This window comes from Melospiza georgiana, chromosome 13 (genome assembly GCF_028018845.1).
Source record: "Melospiza georgiana isolate bMelGeo1 chromosome 13, bMelGeo1.pri, whole genome shotgun sequence".
In the NCBI taxonomy this organism is placed as follows: Eukaryota; Metazoa; Chordata; class Aves; order Passeriformes; family Passerellidae; genus Melospiza; species Melospiza georgiana.
In genome coordinates this window covers 8,094,023-8,114,710 of record NC_080442.1, presented here as the reverse complement: position 1 = coordinate 8,114,710, position 20,688 = coordinate 8,094,023, and the positions used below count along the sequence as shown (strand labels likewise).

The 20,688-nt window shown below is 35.3% G+C and overlaps 1 protein-coding gene across 1 annotated transcript in view; it reads left to right on the top strand.

Moving 5' to 3' along the window:
• Positions 1 to 17,281, top strand: part of UNC13C (unc-13 homolog C) — a 130,800-nt gene extending 113,519 nt beyond the window's left edge. Inside the window, exons 27-32 of the mRNA XM_058033609.1 lie at positions 1,017 to 1,073; positions 2,126 to 2,206; positions 5,737 to 5,884; positions 13,982 to 14,074; positions 14,794 to 14,953; positions 15,836 to 17,281. Coding sequence (XP_057889592.1) covers positions 1,017 to 1,073; positions 2,126 to 2,206; positions 5,737 to 5,884; positions 13,982 to 14,074; positions 14,794 to 14,953; positions 15,836 to 16,121 — 825 coding nt within the window. The 3' untranslated portion in view covers positions 16,122 to 17,281. The remainder of the gene's footprint in view (positions 1 to 1,016; positions 1,074 to 2,125; positions 2,207 to 5,736; positions 5,885 to 13,981; positions 14,075 to 14,793; positions 14,954 to 15,835) is intronic.
• Positions 17,282 to 20,688: the final 3,407 nt, after the last annotated feature.

The window sequence follows — 20,688 nt, the reverse complement described above, 5'->3', positions numbered from 1 at the left end:
AAAGTAGGATACTGTGAGAGATTTTCTAGCTCTGAATATTTCCTTCTGTTTGAGGTTGAGAGGAACAGGCATTCAGAAACAGGGTTTAATTTTTCATAAATGTATATATATATATATATATACACATATTTATCTTACCTTTCTTGCTACTAAAAAATAATGAAGATTTAAACTGTAGTTCTATATTACATTTTCTTCAATTGAAGCATATAGAAAGCAAAATTATTTTTGGAAAATGAAACTCTTTGGAACAGAAAGTCTAATGAAAAATTAGTCCAGGGTAAGTTGGATGAACCTGTTTTTATGAAATCCACATCATCAGAACTATGTCTTCCTGAGCTGCTATGTAACTGCCCTGGTACTTATGTTGCCTGGAGTAATTGTGATAAAGGATGTGAGCATGGAATTAAAGTAGGATTCTGTTTCTCTGAGACAAATGTGTAGGCATTGGCCTTTGGTGTCATGCCAGGATTTGGCTATTGTAAAATATTGCTTTAAGTTAATAACTTTTCAATATCTTTTCTTTTAAAAAGGGCTCTGGCTCACAGTACACCATTGTGCTGTGGTTTACTCAGCTGAGGATTCCCCCTACACAGGCTTTTGCAGGTTCCTCAGGGCTGCTCACTTCCCAGCATGATTGTTCATGTTAGCCCAGCACCTGAGAGCTGCAGTTATAGACAAATATCTGACTGACACACACTGAGAACAATCGCAGCCTTAGCTTTCAGTATTAAACACAAAATGAGACAGCAGAAAGGAGAACACAAAACCACTCTCAGCAGAAAGTGCAATATTTGTATCAGCTATAGAATACTGGGGGGAATCTTGCTGCAGGCATTCAAGCACTTGGCCTTATGAACTGAATGAAAATGTGTCTCCTGTGCAACTGAAACTTTTATTTAGCTTTGCAAAACGATGACTTTGGCCAATGTCCTAGCAGAAAATAAGATTATGTTGACATAAAAAGCAAACATGCTGTCGTGAGCCTGTTTCCTTAATTTTCAATGTGATTACAGGGGCCCCAGATGATATTCAGTGCAGCCAAAGATCTTGGACAACTGTCAAAACTCAAGGTAATGGAGCCAGATGAAGTTGTGACTGGCTTGCACTAACAGAAAAAGGAGGAAATATTGATGACTGTGAGGCCAAACCTCATGCTCCTTCTTGTTCTTATGTAGTATAATGAGATTAAATATGACAGTAACTACTCAGAGGTGAATAATTATTGTACAGTTTCATCAAAACCAAGTTATGATTAGAAGACTCTATGCTTATATGGTAAGTGATCAATACATGTGTCAAGAAGCCATCAGTCCCATATTGCACAACCAAGCCTTACAAGCATTGCGCATTAAAAAAAAAAAAAAAAAAAAAAAAAAAGTTTCTGTAACCAGTTCTGGAAAAGCCCTTAAGGTGAGAATACCAGCAATTTTCTTTCTGTGGACTATTTACGTGCATTGAAACATAGTATGTACCTCTGCAGTAAAGTCTTCAGCACTGGAGTCCACTTGATGGACAGAAGAGATGTTTGAGAGTGATGTCAGTTGTTTGCCAGTCAGTTCTGAATTCGGATTTCAGATTTATACAGAAATGTGATATTTGGCGCCTCTATGAATGATTGCTCAGTTTGCTAGAGGACTTAAAATATTACCTAAATAAATCACTGACTGCTTATTTAGGCAGATTTAACAGGAGTGTAGTCGCTCTACGTCTAACATGTTGTAATAGGAATCCTTCTTTTTTTTAAACATAGGGCATTAACAAACATCCGTTTGTTAATAAACTGTCATGTTTATTATTAAAATTAATTACTTCTATATCATCCAATTTCATTATTTTAAGTTAAATTTTAACCTTTCCCCCATCCCCCAAAACAGAGAAATAATGCATCCTAGTAAAAGAAGTAATGCTCAGTATTAACCAGTGAATCTGGTTCTCTGCAGTCTATGATTTCAGGAAACAACACAATTGCTCTAGGTTATAATTTGTTGCGAAGGATTCTGAATTAATCCCTGTTAATCATAGTCCTTGGGGGGCATTTGGTGGATGTTTGTTTGTTTTGCAAAGAACAGATACTCACAATATTGTCTCTCTAAAACCAAGTGCACTCTTGTCTCGCTGGCAGGACCACGTGATCCGCGAGGAAGCCAAAAGCCTGACCCTGAGGCAGTGTGCAATAATGGACGTGGCCCTCGTGACCATCAAGGTACAGCTTCAGGTCTTTCCTGCTCTGTGCTGCAATGCCCAGCAATCACTGATTTGTTTTTTGATAAAAGGCTGGAGGCTTCCACACAGTCTTCATGGTGTTGGTTTCTGAAGTCAGAAGAAATCGTTAGGAATATTTATTATATTATTAATTAATGTATTATTTAATTTGCTTATCAGTCTTTTTCACATTTGCCTGGATCAGTAGTTGGTGTAAATAACTCTAAAGCAATCAGTTTCTAGAATAAGAGCATATTTTCCTGTCTGCTGGGAAGGGACAGCACATCAGGAAAGTAAGAAGGCAGCTACTGAAGTATAAAATTGAAGATATAAGTAAGAGGAAATACTTATGATCAAGTGTTCTGCAATAAAACAGTCTCTAAGGCAAGCAAAAAGTAACAGAGGGAGCTCCCAATTGCCATTTTTTGCATTTGTAGTGGAGACAATTAATTACAAATGTAATTTGACATTTCTTGCAGAAATAAAAATAATTGGGAATTAGTAATGTTGTGGAAGCAAATTGAACAAATTGAAAAATGGAACAAATTGAAGTATGTTCCCAAAGTAAGCTGCATGAAGTAAAGTATGTGAATCTAATGATTTTCTAAACTTATAAAAGCTGGGGGAAATGTAAACTCTAACATTGCCTAAATTTCCAGTGCTTAAACTCTTATGGATGGAGAGAGAGGTGTTGACCATTTTACTAAAAATGTCTAGATTTGGAGGGAAAAGATTAAATAGGGAAAATCCCTTTGTTAATTCAGGATCCTTATATCTGTGTGCTAAGTTATAATAGTTAATTCATAGCATTCATTAAGTGAGCTAAAGAAAGCTTTCTGAGAAACCATTTTCAAATTGTAAGGCAATGACTGTGTGCATTATAACTGCCTGATGTATTTACGAGCTGATATGGCAAAATCATTTCCAAAATACTTAACAAATAACCTTGATCATGCAGAAATTTGGCTTATACTGGTAGAAAGTAAAAAAAGGCAAACTTATGAGTTAACTCAAGAAAAAAAGGCTGCTAAGTTTATTTAGGAATGTAGTTGCTATGTTAATGATCAAAATATTGATTTTTTTTTTGTTTGTAATGCTTAGTAAATACAGCCTATTTAAAAGCAAAAATATCATGGCTGTCCAGATAAGAATAGGAGAATGGTAAAAATGGCTTGTGGTGTGTGTTCAGAAACTGGGTAGCTGATTAGGTAACAAAGGGTTTTGCAGGGAGGAGTATCTCCACTTACAGTCTTTTTTACTTTTCCTTTCATTTAATTCACTGAGAATCGATCATAAGTTAATAGTGGATGGTGTTATTAGTCCTTTGACAAATATAAATTAAAGCAATATTTATTAATGTAGAATACATATAGCATATCATCAATCTTTGTATTATGTAAAAAGAACCATAGCAATTTATATAACTATTTAATACTTTTCAGCTTAATTTGCAATTTACAATTAGGAGAAATGGCTTTCTGGCCTCAGTTAGCCCAGACTGAGTTCTCTGCTACCTCATTATGTCAGCCCAGAGACAATGTCCATTGATAATGCTGTCCCAGTTCTCTGTACACCCAGAGACCCTCTACAAAGAGAAAGCAGCACCCAAAGGGGCTTGGGTGGCATTTGGCAGCTTTGGGCTGACACTGCAGTGGCTCCAGCGCTTGACATCTGCCCCTTTCATTTGTCAGTGTGACTTTGAAATCTCTTGTGCCACCTACAAACCTACAGAGAGGAGCAAGAGCAGCAGGGGAATTATTTTAAGTTTTCCATCTCTAAGGAACAGGGCAATAACTGATCCAGCTGAATCTGTAAAACCCTGTTTACTCATTATTTTTCTATATTCAGTTCCATACATTAATGATAGGTTCACATTGCTGGCTTGCTTGCAAAATTTACCATTTAAAAAGTTTAAAACTCAGGAAAACAAGGGTCAGGTGTCTTCATTTCTTTCTGTGACTATTAGCTTTCATGGAACTTTCAGCCATGTGCAGCTGCTGCTGCACATAACATTTTACTGGGAGAGACAACTTCAAAAAAAATCACAGTAATTGTCACAATAGCAAGAAATATTAACAAAATTTAACACTTGCTTGTAAATTGATTATAATTCTTAGTGAAATCATGACAAAACTCTTGAGCAATTAAGATGACAGTATTTTGGAACATATTGTATGAAATAATTTGCTTGGAAAGATAGATTTATTCAGAACCTTTTAAACTGACCCTAACTGTCCCCATAGTATTAAAACAATATAAAATGTTGCTGCCTGATAACTTCAAATCCCCCGTTTTGCTCCTACAGATGTTTTTTTCCCTTTAACAGTCAGTAGACAGCAATACAGAAATGTAAATAATCGTTATGAAAAATTTATGTTGCATCTCCTGCAGAATCTTGAGAACTGGAAGATGAAATGTGTGCACTAAATGCAAAGGGCATATGTGGACTGTAGGTCTGAGCTGTCCAGATAAGCTGGGATACAGCATTTACTGGAGATGTGTGTATGTGAACTGGAATGTAGATATTGCATTTATTCCTTTGGCAACACTGCAAAAAGGCAGGGAGAGTAAATTCTGCTTACAGTCCCCAAGATTCCCTGTACACAGTGGACCAATATTGCACCTCATCAAGTAGTCATTCTGTTCCTGAAAAACACTGTTTATTTTTACTAATTAGCCATTAATGGGAGCTTTATTGATCTTGAGACCTAGAACTGTAATGGAGGTTGCAAAATGCTTTGCAAGGTGTTTGAACAGAATGAAGATATGTAGCACATTTATCTTTTCATTGTGGCTAACATGTATTAATTCATCAAACACCGTCCCGTACAAAACTTGAGGAAAAATTCTTCTTTGTGGGAGGAAAAAGGGAAGAATCTGTCCCCTGATTTTTCTGAACTCAGCTTTGGGATTGAACACATAATATAATACATTTATATAGATTGTTTTTATCTATATAGTTCACATAGTCAGCATGGCATCAAAGTCACAAGCATATTTGTTTTTCCAAATCTAGCTGTGCCCGTAGAACCAGAAGTCCTCTTCTCACACGGCTACTCTAAAACTTCCCTCTCTGGAGTATTCTCTCTGAAATTTTTTACAAAGTTCCCATTTCCCTAAAAAGTAATATATCCTGTATATTTTACAAGCACTGGCTTGTAAACCATGCCTTCATTTGAGAGGGGTTTGTGATGTTTTCGGGTTTTTTAGCTAAAGAATTAAAATTCATTCTACTCTTTGCAACCTAAAAGAATGCTTCAATTATTTTCCAGTTTTGGCAAATCAATGCTTCATATCATGAAGACCAAAATCAAAATTTTGTATATTTCTTCCCTATATGCTTAATTTTTTTACCCTTGGAAAGAAGCTTTGTACTAGAGATTATGACAGTTATCTCAGAAGTTCAAATGAATGTAGACATGCCTATTGCTACTTCCAAACATTCATTTAAGAATTTTACTTGGAGTTGTATGTCTGTAACTGAGGCCTTTTTTTGCCCCTGTGAACAACCATATTTGTTTTTCATTTTAGCAATACTTCCATGCTGGAGGAAGTGGGCTGAAAAAGAATTTCCTGGAGAAGAGCCCAGACCTGCAGTCCCTCAAATATGCTCTCAGCCTTTACACACAGACTACTGATGCCCTGATAAAGAAGTTTATAGCCACACAAACTTCCCAGAGTAAGTGATCAGTAAGGGACACAAATGTTACTACATTATAAATGTTCTAAATAATTGATTGCAGATTACATTCTCTACCCACTGTGGTATTTTAGAGTTTATTGACACAAATTTGTCCATGTGATGTTATTGATGTTATCCCTTCTCTAATGCTGATTTTGGGGCTTACCTGAGGGCAGTTCCTTTGTGGACTTGTGACTGCACAGGAAGAAGAATCCCTGAGCTCTAGGGGCACACTGAGCACCAGGGTTATTTGTAGGAGCACTGCACACATCATATTCCAAGCTGAATGTTTTCTTCATTCTGAAAACTGAACATTTTTGCATCATAGTAATCTTTACTAGATTTCTTCTGAATGTAATGAGCATTTGTAAAAAATGACCTGCCTGCCACTTCATGTCTTTGGGAAAGAATACAATTTACTGATATAATGAATTACCCTGCTCCAGCTCATAAGAATCAAAGTTTTAATTGGACAGTAAAGCTGGAAATAAATTGCTTTTACTTCTAAAGTACAATATGTTACTTACAGTATAAAAAGTATGAAACATGAGTTTTGCAGCTTGTCCCAAGATTATTTCTGAGGAATGATTTCCTAAGCTGTTTCCATATTAAAACTGAGATCTCTCTTAGTAACTCATATATTAAAAATGCAAAAATAGCTATAAAACTCTTATATGTAGGCAGTAGAGTCCTTTTTTCCTCCCTCTCAAAAACAAAGAATTAGCAATGTAGATCCAAGCAGAAAATTGTTACTTCTAAGATTATTTTGCTTTTCTTTAACACATACCTTTATTGTAGCTTCAGGTGGAAAAAAATAGTTAAGTTGTAGCCATTAGTGATCTTTTATAAATCCTGAGCCACAAAATTGCATTTTCTTATTTTCATCATGATTTCAGCCTGAGGTCTGTGCTCATTTCTGTGCACACATTACTATTCCTATATTTGCACACCAGTATTGTTAGAAATGTAGCCACTGGGAATGAAACTTAAGGAAAAGTGACTCAAAACTTTTCATTATCCTTTAATGCCTCATTTAAAATAACTAAATCCTCATCTATTATGATTTCCAGCCTCACAGCTATAACTGTATTATTAGCTTTTAGTTAAAATGACTCAGTTTGCAAATCAGAAATCTTCTCTGTAATATAATTAGATATTTGGCCTATCTTTTCCACATTGCCAATCCATTATCAATAGACAGTTGGATATAATTTTAAGCTCAAAGCAATGGAAAGAAGAATTTTGTAAATGTAAAGAAAGTATCTATTGTATAATAACTATGACTGTAGATAGAATTGGATGCTTGTTTTTCCTGTAATGACCACAAGAATCAGACAACTACCAGGTTACTTTTATCCCCAGGTTAAGATAATTTCTCACTCACCATGACTAAGCTGAAGTTACTCTAAGAAACTGAAGAGCAAAAATTTGTCTGATTGGCATGAGAAGGGGGAGTTAACTCTACACACAAAGAGAAAGCCCAAGGTTGGACTTCATGATCTTGGAGGTCTCTTCCCACTTCAGTGATTCTCTGATTCTGTGATAATGGCTCTGTTAAAGTGTGTTATGCTCCTTGATACTCCCTGTGTTCATGCAGGATCACATTCAGTAGGAATAACTAAATTATCCAGCACTATGATCCACACTGTTCCTAAAGAAGGATGTTTGCTTGAACCAGAGTTTTGTTTCCCAGCCTTTGTTCCCACACATTCCTACAGATCTTGGCAACATAGAAATTTTCATAAGATAATAATAATAAAACCATTCCTAACTTTGAAAATGGTGGCTCAGAGATTTATAGTTTGCCCTGTGGTGGTTTCACCACACTAAATAGTTGAAAGCACAATTCCTACTGCCTTTTTCAAATGCACCATGAGACTACATTGTTATATGTGCTAAAAGCAAATTATCACACAACAGGAATAATGAAATTAACTTCTGTAGTCTTACTCTGATGATGTTTCTTTTCAAAACACCACTATAGATTCTCAAGACTTTTCAAAACAGACAAGTGTTGGAATAAGTAAATGACAATGAAGAGCATAATCTGGCAGTAACCTTTTCAGTAACTGAGGTTTTTTATTTTATTTTTCTCCATATAATGATTTGTCATGGTTGAAGTTCTTTTCCGGCTGTAATGATTCTATGCTGATGAAAGTTGTAAATTTAATGCTCACTCAGTGTTGTGAACACAAATCTCTAACCAACACTATGAAAATTAAGGATAAAAGAAAAATGTTGTCTAATAAGTAGAGATACAGACATACAGGTACTAGATTAGCTTTATCAGTGACATGGCTTATTAAATACCTGCCTTTCTGCTTGGCAGAGGAGGAGGGAGAGGCTTCTCTTCAGCTGTTATCCCAGATCTGCCACACAATTCCAAAGTGTTTGTTTGGAGATTAAATCCTGTTGAAACTCTGATCATACAGATTTTAACATTGGTATCAATAGGATAGTGAGGGGGATATATCTCTGACTGCCTCTTTGTAGAAACATTTCCAGAAAATTGCTAAGCACTTGTCCTGTTCTATTCCCAACCCACCACTGTGTAAAACATGCAGAGCAGCATTTTCTTTTGCAAATAAATTCTCAGTATTGTTTGTTGGGTAAATTTTTTATAATAACACATAGAATGATTTATAATCTAGTAATGAAATTTAGTTCCACCTATCTGAACTTCACATTTAATATTACCTAGGCAGGATTCAGCTGATTCTGCAGTGCCTGTTGTAAGCACATTCATCTGGATCAGTTTTCTTATTCAATCATACACAAGTGCTGCCTCTGCCAAGGACCATTCCATGGAGCAGGCCACTGCTGGAGTCTCTAAAAAGGGCATGGATACTGACTTAAAGGATTTTGCAAAATATGAAGGCAGTTTAGTGAGCAGAACTGCATTCCAAAGACTGAGTGACCAATATTTAACACTCCAGGTGATCACTGATACCTCTGCAAAGAGCACATAAAACACAGCCAGATGAGAATAGTGTGCCATTAGTGCACCATTAGCTAGCAGATCACTGAAATCCAGATCTCAGATTGATTTTAATTACTCTGGACTAAATTGTCACTTTATTTGTGCAATAATAATAATAATAATAATAATAATAATAATAATAATAATAATAAACATTAGCTCATGCTGTAAAAGGGTTTCCTCTCAATTCAGTTACAGGATAACATTCTTGAATACAATTAGATTATTATATGGATTGCTTTCAAAAGCTTTTGTAACTAAACCATTCTTTGTGTGCTTGAGCCAAGCATGAATCAGTTGTAAAACAGCAGCAAAGGGCCAAGCCTGACCTGCAAAACCCAGCTCAGTTGCAGGAACGTTTTGAGGGTTCAGTGCTGTAGGGCTGAGACCCCATGGCTGGTTCACAGCTGAAGGCAGGCAGCAGCCAGCCCAGAATTTCAGAGAACACTCCAAGGCTTCTGCAAAAGACCACATATTTTGTACATTGACAAGAGCTCTCGACAAATTGGACAAATTTCAGGTCAGGCAGGACAAGATCATTTTAACCTGAGCTAAATTCAACCACATTTCCCAATCAAGACAGAGCTCCAAAAGCTGAAGGATAAACTCTCACTATACTTCTGCTGGCCTATTGCATGAACTCTCCCACTCCATGGTAAACTTGACTTACCCTTAGTCTGTGCTGAGACCAGTACTGGTGAAGCTTCTCTTAAGTCACTCCTGAAAACAGAAGAGAGAAGCAGACACCTTTTTAAGTTGTACCTTCCCCTTTTAAATGACTTAAAGCATATCAAAATTAAATGGCTATGGTTTAGTTTGGCAAATGCCATGAATCTTCAGTCATTTTATAAACTATAGCCAGTACTGTGACTATTTACACTTGTTTAGCATTAACACTAATAACATTTGAACAAATATTATTTTAATTTTAGCAAACTGTATAAAAAGACAGTCTCAAATAGAGTTTCCTGAATTAGCTCTCATTTATTGCCACTAATTTCTCCAAAGTAAACACCAGTCTTGCATGTAAAATGGTTATTTATTGGACATAGGGAAATATTTTTTCTTACAATTTTTACAGCAGCTCCAGTTCACAAATGTTGTTAGAGAATAATAAATACATAATGGCAGGATTCTGCACTATATTTTTTGTCTTGACTTAAAATAGTTTGTATCACTTAAGCAGAAAAATCAATACTCATCTCACAACACAGAGCTCATACTGCAAACCCTACCTGTGTTTTTATAAGAAAAGGCTCTGCAGAAAAGGCTTTGGTTCAGCTGGTCTGATTCAGATTTCTTCATTCTTATGCCAGAGAATTGCAAGCTAAAACGGCAAGACATACCTGAAAACAAGAAAATACAATACTCACTTTCATTAGGTAAACATTCTTATCTCTAAAAGTAACTCCATCCTTTTCTTGTAAAGTCACCAACACAGGAAGGGACGTTACACATTCAGAAATGAAGACAAATTATTTTCAATTGCCAAGCCAAATTCAGTTCTGTCTTCCATTGCAACTTGTAATTGTACAAAGAAAAGCATAACCTCAATATTTCATAGATAAATGGAATCGCATTAAAACAATAACCTGATAGTAACTATAGTTTAAACAAGCAGATAGATGACATCATACTACAGAAAATAAAAATTGCTTAAATTGTTTAGCCACTCTTAAAAGTGAAAAAGAAAGACCTTTTCTTCTTTTGCTTGTCAAAACCATTATATTATTAACTGTCATATTTTGAAAGCTATACCTGTATTCTAACAGGAAATTTAAGTCCTACAGAGCATTTCCAGTTCTCTCATAACCCATACTTCAGACAGAATTTAACTCAAGAAATAATCCCTGCTTCATCCACTGTAGTTTCAAATTGAGGTCAGAACCATGTGTTACACAACCTTATTTCATGCAAAAAAAAAAAAAAAACCTGCATTGCAAGCTAAAGAAATCAGCACACTATTGCAAGCAACAAACAGGAAAGATAAGAGGAACTTGCTGAATTACATCTAATAAAAGTACTCCAGCATATGCTGATAGCAAAGCAAATGCACTCAGAATAGTGGCAGAAAAATAATTGTTTTTAAAGTACATATAGTTAAAACCAGACCACTGGTGAAGCAAAAGGTCTTTACAAAAATACTCACTTAAGAGGCTTTCACATTTGAAAATTTCTGGTTGTTCCTTAAATGAAATAGTAAAGCACCTAAATTAGAAAAAGTTGTGTATCAGTTTCCTCTAGGTCTTCAAGAAAATAAACACAAACTACAGGTATCCATCAGTTATATGATATCATTCCAGGTGCTGAATAAGGAGGGATAAAAGCCTGACTTTAGGCCTTTCTAGTCCCTGAGGAGCAAGCATCTTTGAGGAGATATTTTTATTCTTTACCATTTATTTGCTGCAAAAGAATGACTGCACTTTAAATGCACGTGATCACTTAACCACCCACCAGTAAGAGGATGCTGTATTTTGAATAGTATAAATATACCAACAAATAAAATATAAAGCAGATATTAGAGAGAAAGCAGTAATAATTAAACATCCATAAGGTTTTCAAACATGAGGCAGAATCATTTATGAGTTTGTTAGCCTTCAAATGAGTTATATTACAGTACTAAAGGAAGAAAAGTGCAATCATCCTCTGCAGTGCATGAAGAGATTTATTGTCAGCTAAATTGGCTTATTAAATGTAGTAGGATAAATGGACCTTTCTATAGTGCAGTCAGAATCACTAATTCCTGCGGTGACTGTTCAAGAAGTGGTAGCATAAAAGAAAACAAAACAGCAGAACTAGACAGATCAGAGGCTTCAAAATTAAGTACCCTAGCTTTGAATGTCAGCAAGAGATGCTATAAGCAAATACTAAATGTCCTGGAATTGTATCTCTAGTTTGTTCAGCAGGTTAGAAAGAAAAAGATGGATGGGCTGATTACTGAAAGAAACCAAGTTTATGTTCTAGACTCCACTAGAAATTGTCTATGCTCACTGGGATGTTCTGCAAAGTAGGTTTTCTCAGCAATACTGGATGTAGGGTCATTTCAATGTCAACTGCTTTTAGTATAAAACTGGATGATGTTCTGCACAGATTTCTTTATAACCATATCCAGCAGCAGCACTGTACATACAAGACTATTCATATATTTGCAGTACTGCTTAGAGCACTGTTGTCAATTATGGACTACCAGGAGAAGGAAAGAGACACTTATTAGGAGACCTTTGCAAGAATATATTTTGCATAAGTTAATAAAAAAGTTGAAGAAAGAGAACAAGTCTAATCTTACATATTTGTAGATTCTTGTCCTGATGAAATCCTACCTGACATTATTAGAGGTTAACACTGCACACTTCACTACTACCACCATCCACAGGCTGCTCTTAAGGCTATCAAATAAAAATGATAATTGTCTTCTTCTAAAACTTTCCTGGGGTTTTGGGTTGGGTTTTTTTTTTTAAGCTAGAGGCTAAAATACGTCATTTACACCAGCTGATCATTTCAGTGATATTCAGGATCAGCTTAACTCATCCTCCACTGCAATCAGGGGTATATTATTAAATTCTTTAAAAAATTATGTGATATGTATTGTGAGCAAGCCATAGAATGATTCACCAACTCAGAGCTTCCATATAGTAAAGTTTTAAGCAATTATCCAAATACAAGAAACTTAATTACTGCCACTGAAGCTAAACCTCTTGTCATTAAAAAACTAATAAGTTTCTTATTTACATGTTAGTGGTGGTCCAGACCCTCTGACTGATAATGAAATACATATGACAGCAAAATTTGTACAAGTACCCTGCGATTGCTATGTTTGAAAAATAGGTTCACAACAATTCCAAGCCAAACTCTCCTGAAAGTTTGGAAATGCACAAGAATGTTTAAATATTCTGAGCCTGTTAAATAATCACTGAATCTCCACATTTTGATAGATCAGGGAACAAAAGGCTTGTTCTCTGAAGCAGTAACACTTGGGGTAAGAGTATTTGACCTTGCAATGCTCATGCCATGTAGAGAACATAATTACAGATCAGGCCAAAGCAGTGAATAAACATCACTGTAGAGCTCATTTCTAGAAAGCCACTGGTGAGGAAATCCAGGAAAGAAAACACTGCATGGTAAGAGAAAAAACTACTCTAGTTATAAACTAATTTAAGGAGGAAAATCACTTTCTCCATTATTATTACACAAGACACCCCTCTCTCTTCTCTGTATCCCTTCCCTAATTCCTATATGAAGTGCTGGAAAAATTCTAAAGGAATGCTTGCTTCTCCTCTTGTATAGAGGGATAAGGAACCAATGGGTAAGGAATTTTTGTATAAATAAGAGGAATATAAAATCTTTTCTCTGCTACCCACAGAAATAGCAGCCAGTTTAAAGGGGTAGAAATTTATTATGTGGTTCATAGGAGATTACACTGGGGAGCAAGTGCAGTTCACAGAATTCAACACTTGCAGTCATCCAATCAAAGAACAAGTAAACATACTCACTTTTATTTATCTTCTACTGTTACAATCTGATATATTGTGGTACATTTCAAGACAATATTTAAAGTCCTTTTAAAGATTCATTCTGTACAAACTGACTTGCAACCTCCCCTGATTCTCAAAAGCAAACACTTTAAAAAATAAGCTCCTGGTTCTCCTGCCATCCCTCAACCTTCTTTCATTTTTAAGCCCCTCTGTCTGTGCCAGTGCAGAACTGCAGTAATTTGTTGAGACAAAACCTTCAGCAAAAGATTCATCAATAGAGATATAGAAGTAACTTTCCAAACCTACATTTAGCAGTAAGATTTGTGGAAGGTACATGAAAAGCTTGACAAACCCACCAACTTTGGCATTTCGAGATGCAAACACATCTAATGATAACCAGAATGGAAAGTTCCAGATGAACACGATTTTTTTATTTCACTGAGGCACTTTCCACAGATATTTGCAATTATCCAGTTTTTTGTGGCAAAATCATTTATGAATCTGTAACTGATTCTCACTGAAATGTGAAACACATCAGAAATTTTGAAGTGTTTCTAAAGGAAAGTACCACTCACCTTTGGGTGTCTATTTCTCTGGATGCATTGAGAAGCCAGGTGTGCTAACCAGTGATTCTTGTTTCAGGTCAAACTGCTAATAATTCAGTGGGTGAGATATCTGTGCAGGTGGATGTCTCTACTCATCCTGGAACTGGTGAGCATAAAGTCACTGTGAAAGGTAAGTTTCAAACAGCCAACTTTAAAAAGAAAGCAACAACAAAGACCAAACCTCCAAGCCCTACATCCTAAGTCAAACATACCAGTACTAAAATAAAAAATGACAGGTATTATAGTACTTGAGAAACTCTGAGTACACTTCAGGTGATTAGGAGTGCACTTTTTCCTTGCTCAACATCAGCAGAAACCCAGATTATGCAGGCAAGTACTGTCTATGCTTCTCTGTCTAGATAATTTAAAGTTATTATACTAAGTTATAGACTTATAAATTAAAATGTGCCAAATTATACTTCTCAATTGCTTGTACATAATTCAGCTTTTAAAAACTATAGCAAAGCTGAGTGGTGAATGACTACACCAAGTCTTATGAAGCTGCATTTTTTATAAAATGCCTTTATTCTGCGCAACCTGAATTTCAGAAACACAGGATCATTCAGATTAGTATAAGCTGATTTTTTTTTAATTGCAGTGAAGGTAGCAGGTAAAAAGAAGCTGCAAATGTAAAGGATTTATAAAATACAAGTTTACATTTGATACTTTTGAACCTAAAAGTAATCAGACATCTTCACTTGGGAGGGAAGGGACAAAGCATCTCCTTACCAGGTATTCATATTCCATAGGAAGGCTCTCAGGTCACCTTTCACTGGCTATACCAAGTCATACAGGGTAATTAATTGGAACACCTCCAGTGGAATTGCATCTAACTTCATTTCTTTATAGTTGTAGCAATCAATAACCTAAACTGGCAAACAACAGCTATGTTCCGGCCGTTCGTGGAAGTTTGCATACTGGGTCCTAAATTAAGTGACAAGAAAAGAAAACATGGAACCAAGACAAAGAGCAACACCTGGTCACCAAAGTACAATGAAACTTTCCAATTGTAAGTCTTTTATCTCTAGGAGTTGCATATTTTTTGAAAAATTCCCTAAAATACTTTTGCCTTTAAACCATTAATAACAAAAAACCATCCTAATATACATATATAGACTCCATTTCAAAATTATTTACTAATTTGTATCTTTGTTGTATATTAAAATGAATGGCAATCACCAAGATTTCAGTCCTACAAAACCTGGTTAAAAAGTATAATTAATTTCCCTACAGAGGAATAATTATTTCTATCCCTAGGAATCTATTGGCCTAGGTATTTTTTTGGACAGACGCATTAGTTATTATTTCTAGATAATGCCTGTAGAGATATCAAAATGTTTATTGGGTTATGCATGTGTTAATAGTATTGTTTAATTTAATCCTTAAATCAGTAAGAAGCTTCCACCTAACCTAGAGTTTTAAATTTAGTACTTCTCTGCCCTTTCCTGAGACCAACTTATTTTCCTCTCCTTACCCTCCAACCCTGACTAAAATGAGTTCATTGTGTCTCACCACAAAGCCCCTTTTGATGCCTGCTACCAGGGATTTTCTGTGCATTTTGAAGCTGATTTAAAGTAATGGTGCTGACAGCTGGGGAACCAGCTGAACATTTTTTGTCCTTTCCAGGGAAAGGTAACTGTCTGTTCCAGCTATTAAAGGAATTCTGTTTCTGTTCAGGCTGCTGAGAACAGAGGCTCCATCACCAATCCATCTGAGGGGGTTACCTGTGTAGAAAGTTTAAAAGTAGATAACCTGTTGTAACAAAATGGAACCACAAAACTTAAAATACCACTCTCGCTTTAATTTGCCCAAGATTTCTAGAGCAAATTAATTCCTTGGGGGAAATTAAACTGAAGTCCTTGTTCTAAATTCCTATTGTTAATCCTCCCAGCCTGCTGGGTAACGAAGATAAGCCAGGAGCCTACGAGGTGCACCTGTCAGTGAAGGATTACTGCTTTGCGCGGGAGGACCGTGTTATCGGCATGGCCGTCATCCAGCTGCAGGCCATCGCCGACAGGGCCGGCTGCGCCGCCTGGTACCCCCTGCTCAGGAGCCTCTCTGTGGATGAGACTGGCCTGACAATCCTTAGAATACTCTCTCAGAGGAACAATGATGAAGTTGCTAAAGAATTTGTAAGACTTAAAACAGAAACGAGATCTCCTGAAGAAACGGCCTAAGACACCCAAGTACTGCAAGATTGTCACCGCCAAGAACATAAATACAATGCTGTTGTCTGACTAGTGCATGCATGTGCAAATCTGTGGGAATGTTTAACTATGTTTTCAGTGTTTGCCAGTACTTATGTACTATATTTGCAAGGTATGTCAAGGAGCTGTATATCTTTTATACTTATTTTGGTCTTTGGTAAAGTAATTGTTCCAATGAAGTGCCAAAACTAAGATTAAGAGTAAATGTTTCATCATATCTTTTTAAATGTTGATTTCACCTCATCACAATTTGATTATTTTTTACCATTTATTAATAAGTAAGTAGCTTTTTTAATTGATAATAGGTTATCGCGGTTAAACTGTGTTGCTTATTCTAAATTAAGTTACATCCCTTACTCTTCTTTTAAAAATGAGGTGTACCTAGTTTTCTTCAAACTCTCATGTTATGCAAGCCTCATTTTAGGTGTCTTACTGATGACTTTTTCTATCATTACTACAGATGCAGTTACTTATAGAAAGTGTTTGTAATTTTATAATTACCAATATAAAGTAATGATTTTTGCATAAAAACTGAAAAGGATGGAAATATTTTATGCTAATCTCTTTTTCCAACCTTTCATAAATATCACTGTGAAGAAATGCTGTTAAAGCAGGTTCTCAAGAAGCTGTGCTTATCAGAGTTTGTTACTGATGTTTGATATCTTGCGATAACTTTGTTCTTCAAAACTGCCACGGTAATATCATATTTGTATTAAAAGAGTAAGTCAGTATCTGTAGAAACAGGTTGCTGTACAGTACAGTATATGTGCTTTCAAAAAGTGATTTTTTAAATGATATGGTACTGTACAAGGGGTAGTAGTTTGGAATATGTAATGCCGGTTTGTGGTTTGTTTCTAGAAACTGTTTATGAGAAGAAAAGATGCTGTTAGCATTTTCACTCAGAGTTATTAACGTTGCTTTACATACTTAGCTGTAACATCAGTTAAGTGCTTTATTTCTTTAATTTTTTTTTAGAAAAGTTCAACAGTTTGTACTTATGCAACATTAATATGTATTGCACTAAAGCAAACTCTGTGTCCTGTAAATATATTTAGTGAGGAATTGTAAAATAAAGTATGCAGAAACTGCTTTCCAGTTTTGTCCTTTGATATTATTTATGTAACTCTTGGTTTTATGTGCATGTGAAGCCCATGGAGTGGGCTTACTATATAGCTTTATAATATATTAAAGTATGATTTGCACTGTCTGGAATCTGGCTGTTTTATAAGTGTTAAATTTGATATATCAGTGTCCTAAAAAATATAATGAATTAGGTAGGTGTATATATATATACACACAAATATTAAAAAATGGTGTGTAATGCCATACATTTGTCACTGGTCTTGCTCACAAGTGTTTCTCATTACACAGGTTGGAGTTTTCAGCTTTGCTTAGGGAAAAAGTAGCTAAGGGAAGGGAGAACACATAGTTTGTATGCTATGATAATAGATGACTATTAATTAATTAATACATGACTCCACACATATAAACCAGATTCCTTCCAGGAGATATTGGTTAGATGTTTAGGTGAGATTTTAAGGTGTTTAAATATCCTCAGATTTCTTCCTTGAATACTAAAAATTAGATTTATCATAAGTATATTTAGACATTTAGAGAAGTTATGCAGCATCTTTAGAGAGTTAAGAACACTCCCCTAAGATCATAGATTCCAAATTGTGTTTCTGCCAAGTATAGCCCAAAGTTTCAATAGTAGGCACAGACTCTGTTTACAGTTAAAAAGATTTGATGTAAGAAAACATCAGCAGACTCAGTTTCAAATTCAAAAGGAAAATAATCAAGAGATGAGGTTGTTCCTGGTACAGAACACTGTTGTGGACAAAATGCAAAAAGAATTCCAGAATATGTCATTTTTAGCCCTGTGAATTAAACCAGAAAGGCTAGAGTAAACAGCCTCTGGATTTTTTATCTGGAGCACTTTCATCATATTTTTCTGTGGTTGTTTATTCTACTGTAAAATGGCACACATTTTAGTGCATAATGTAATCACCACCACTTAACTGTTTATCCCCGGGACTGGGGATGAAGGAATAACAATGAAATCAGTCAAGGCAGGTAATTACTGCTTGTAGTGGTCTCCCTCAGCTGCACACAGCAGAAGCAATCAGGCAAGCTGGTAAAACCATCCCTTATAATCTACAGCTTTACACAGTACTTCAGTGTTTCACTGTTTCTGACAGAGAAATATTTATAGATCAAAAGTTGCCATGTGGAAGATAAGAGGAAAAAGTATTAACTCTACAGCACAGGACTGCTTTAAACCTTGTTATGAATCAAAATACAAGTACATGCAACAGCGTAGCACAAACATTGGACCTCACACATTTCATGAAGTCAAAATGATTGACATGGAAGAGTTTTCAGTGCCGTTTTAAAAGCTCTTATAATCTATTTTAGGAAAGTAAATATCCCATTTTAAAAAATCAACATATGAGAATTTTCTTAATTCAGCTGAGCTAACCTAAGCAAACTGACAGCTGTTCCTGCAGCTTCACTTCTCAGCAACAACTGATGCAACAAAAATCCTACTTGGAATTCCATTTGCATTGGCTAGTTAAGATAGCAAACATACATATATGCTCTTAGAGAAATAAAGGAGAAAAAAGACAGCAGAGAACAGCAAGATTAATTTGAGAACAAATTTTCCATTCTCCAAGGACCATTTACTACATGGAAACCATTTGATGTGCAGCTGAAAAGATACATTCAGTGAAGTCTGTCATATGACAGCTCTTGAGGTCAACTGACAGTTTTACATAAAACTGTTCAATAAAGACTGAGAAATATTTTTCCCTTTTTATTTTGTTTTCTAGGATGAAAATGTAATAGCCAAATATAGAAACTGAATTAAATTTTCCTTAAAGCAATTTTAAGCTAATATCTGACAAAATAAGCAAAGATGTAATGTATTAATTAAAATAATATAAGAAACTAAAACTAGCAGCCATTCTGAATCTCAAACACCTTACTTAAAATAGTTTTTTTTTTCCTAATGCCAATTGAGATGACACCTGAATTAAGAACACAGTGCTGGAACTGGCTTTTCCTTTGCATATGGACACTGAACCCAGGAAACTGCTGAAATATCAAAGGAAAAATCTGCGAGATGGAACTGGATGTGCATAGTTCTTCATACCTTTTATGTCTTCTGGAGACTTAAATTTGCATTAAAATAATCAATTCATGGGTGTTGGGCTATCATCAGGAGGCTCAGCCAGTCCCAGCAGCAAAATATGAAACATTTTTTTAAATAATTTTGTCTGTATCCTGAAAGAATCAGGATTCTTTCATAAAGAATTCCTGACATGTGCAAACACCACCATTTGGCTTAGGTAGACATGACTCTTGTGATTTACTTGAGAAGCTTACAGAAGAAAATAATAATAATAATAGACCAATCATTTCCATTGTTTTTCTTCCATTTGTTTTACCAGTTTTCATTTATATTCTCATGCTAGTGACTGTAGAAATCAAATTTGTAGATAAATACTGTAAACAGAATAATAATTTACCATTACTGTATTAGTCTGAATTAAATACACATTTCTCACAAATCCCTTGAAATCTAAAGACCTGAACAAATATGAGGAGAATAGTAAGTTATTGTATTAAATTAAATTCAGCTAGCAGACATAAAATCAACATAAATGGATTCAATGTTATTTGTAAAATGCAGCTGGGCAAGTGTCAGCTGTTTACACATGCTTATTTTGATGGTATTCTCATATTATTTTGCATTTTGGCACCAGATTTGTGTGATTGATTTGTACTATGAAAAATTCATAGAAATAAATATTCAGGAGGTAAATTCTAAATTTTTTAAAAGAAATTATAATCAAGACCTGATACAAACACACGACTGAGACTAATACGCAAAACTGGGATATTCTAAAAACGTGTCACTGTAAGTATTGGCTAAAAGAAAGAAAAATTACAGTTTGTGTCTGGAAAATATCTGTTTCTCCTGGGTGTTCTATGCTGAATGAATCCACACACACACTGCAAAGTATAAATGCATTTCTAAATGATGAATCTAGAAAAGCTAAATTGAAGATAAACCCAATAGGCAACCAAGTGAACAAAAGTATCTTTTCAAACAGAGTCTGTAGCGGGCAGCTTACCTAAACAAACTTCCTAAGTGACTCAGCCTATGACCATTTCATTGTAAGAATTCAGTTTCATATTTCAAAGACTCCAGCAATTACAGCTGAAAGCCTTCACTATCAGTTTAGCACAATGAATTATTCACTGCAGAAGATGAAATAAGAAGTGGGCATATTGTATACTTTGTAGTGAAAGCCATTAAAACATCATAGATGAATTTTCAACTAAATAAATACAAGATAATCAGAAAAGTTAATCCAAGGAAGCCAAGTCTGCTCTTTAATATTTTTCTGTTTTTTCTACACACTGCAGTCCCAGGCTCCAACCTGCATTGCCTTGGGCTCTCACATAAGTTAACACCCATTTCTCTACGGGGTTTTCTGAGCAGTAGTAGGAGTTCCAGGCAAAGAGGACA